At 71.8% G+C, this 1,857-nt stretch overlaps 2 protein-coding genes across 2 annotated transcripts in view; both read right to left on the reverse strand.

Annotated features, from left to right (window-relative positions):
- Window positions 1-1,851, reverse strand: part of TBC1D25 (TBC1 domain family member 25) — a 9,170-nt gene extending 7,319 nt beyond the window's left edge. Inside the window, exons 1-5 of the mRNA XM_021383421.1 lie at window positions 1,528-1,851; window positions 1,315-1,442; window positions 527-1,137; window positions 220-329; window positions 5-137 (exon numbers count right to left, since the gene is read on the reverse strand). Of these exons, the coding sequence (XP_021239096.1) occupies window positions 5-137; window positions 220-329; window positions 527-592 (309 nt within the window). The 5' untranslated portion in view covers window positions 593-1,137; window positions 1,315-1,442; window positions 1,528-1,851. The remainder of the gene's footprint in view (window positions 1-4; window positions 138-219; window positions 330-526; window positions 1,138-1,314; window positions 1,443-1,527) is intronic.
- The window catches only part of GRIPAP1 (GRIP1 associated protein 1), a gene marked incomplete at its 5' end in the record, with an annotated part of 3,393 nt that continues 2,613 nt past the window's right edge, over window positions 1,078-1,857 (reverse strand). The window contains 3 exon segments of the mRNA XM_021383422.1: window positions 1,078-1,137; window positions 1,315-1,442; window positions 1,528-1,621. Of these exon segments, the coding sequence (XP_021239097.1) occupies window positions 1,078-1,137; window positions 1,315-1,442; window positions 1,528-1,621 (282 nt within the window).

Consider the following 1,857-nt stretch of genomic DNA (forward strand, 5'->3'; position numbering starts at 1 on the left):
GCACGTCCAGGCGCAGGCGCAGTGCGGGCCGGGCCGTGGTGAAGGCGGCCGCCAGGTCCCCGTCGCTGAGCAGCGGCATGAAGCTCTCGCGGCCCTGCGCGTCGCGGGCAGCGAAGCTGAGGGCGAAGTTCCTCCTCCTGCGGGCACAGAGCGTCAGGTCCCGCCCCCCCGCCCCGGCGTCGCGTGGGGCCGAGGGCCGGGATAAAGGGCCGCGCTCACCCCTGCAGGTCGAAGGCACGCGCCAGGATGTGCTGCAGCACGTCCAGCGAGGTGATCTGCGGGTCCACGGCGAACGAGCGGAACTCGGGCGGCTGCGGCCCTTCGGTCTTCTGCACCCAAAATGGCGGCAGCCCCTCAGACGGCGCCGGGCCGCGTTGCCGCGGAGACGCCGCCTCGCCGCTCCCGCGCTCGCCCCTCGTTGACTCGCGCCATCACGTGACCACCACCCCACCCCGTCCTACCGCCCTCGCGCTTCACTTGCCGCCTCCCCCCCACGTGAGCCCCCCGCCTCGAGCCCCGCCCTCACCTGGACGCGCACGCGCACTACCTCGCACTCCTCGTCCGCATAGGCCCCGCCCCCCGGGGCAGCCATGGGGGCGGCGGTAGGGCCGCCGCCACCCGGCGGACCGGTGGGAACGGAGAAGCGTTACGTCACCGCGCTGACGTCACGGCGCGGGCCCCGCGGCTGGAGCGGAGTTCGGGGGTGTCCGGAGCGCCGCGCCGAGCGCGTCACCGTCCTGCGGCCACCGCGGCGGCAACAACATCCGGGTTGCTACCGGAAGTGACGTCATAGGATGGGCACTCCGGTGGCACGGCGCATGCCCGCGCGAGCCACGCGGATTGGACCTCACGGCGCACTCCAGGCCCCGCCCTCAATGACGCACGGGCAGCGGATTGGAGCACTTTATTGAGGCGGGGCGGGGGGCACGGGGGTTGCATGCTCCGCCCCCTCACAAGGGCAACGCCCCCTTAAAGCGGCCACAGCACCGCGGCGGGCTCGAGCGGCAGAACTCTGTACAGCAGCGGGGAGCGGGCGGGGCCTCGGCTGCCCCCGCCCTTTGGGGGCGTTTGGGCCACTCAGGGCGGAGCCCGCTCGTTGCGGAGCCGCGCCAGCTCCTGGGAGAGCATCTCCAGGTCCTGGGGAGGGAAAGAGGGGCGGGGTGAGCGTGAGCCACGCCCCCACCCCGCCTGAACCGGCACCCGCCTCTCAGGGCAGATGCCTCCCAGAAGCCCGAGGCCACGCCCCCGGCGAGGCCACGCCCCCAGCAGGACACGGAAATGCCGAAGCCCCGCCCACCCCCCGGCCCCGCCCACCTGGCTCAGGTGCAGGTTCTTGGTCAGCTGCTCCTCCAGGAGGTTCTGCAGTTTCTTGTTCATCTCCCGCAGCCCCTCCTCACCCGGCCCCGCCCCACGCCGGGAGGCCACGGTGGGGCCTGCGGCCTCTGGTTGGGGGGGGGAAATGGAGGGGGTCAGGAGCGGTGCCTGGAGCTCTCGGGGGACACTGGGGGGTGCGTAGGGGGGGCTCACCCAGGCGGCTGTCCCGCACGAAGCTCTCAATGATGGCGCTCTTCCGGCACAGATCCTCCGCCATGGACGCGCTGCTCACCTCCAGGTGCCGCACCTGGGGGGAGGGGGAAGGGGGGCCAAACACGCCCGGTGTCGTCCCCATCCCCCCCCCGGTTCCTTCACAGTGCCCCTTGTCTCCCTCCTAGTGCCCACAGTTTGTCCCAGCTCTATCCCCGTGTCTCCAGTCCCTTCCACTCCCATAGTCCCCACCTGGTGTGTCCCAACAGCACCCAGTCCCATTTCATTCTCTGAGTCCCTTCCCAATCCCGATTGTCCCCAGTGCACCCCAAA

This window comes from Numida meleagris, unplaced genomic scaffold (genome assembly GCF_002078875.1).
Source record: "Numida meleagris isolate 19003 breed g44 Domestic line unplaced genomic scaffold, NumMel1.0 unplaced_Scaffold398, whole genome shotgun sequence".
Lineage (NCBI taxonomy): Eukaryota > Metazoa > Chordata > Aves > Galliformes > Numididae > Numida > Numida meleagris.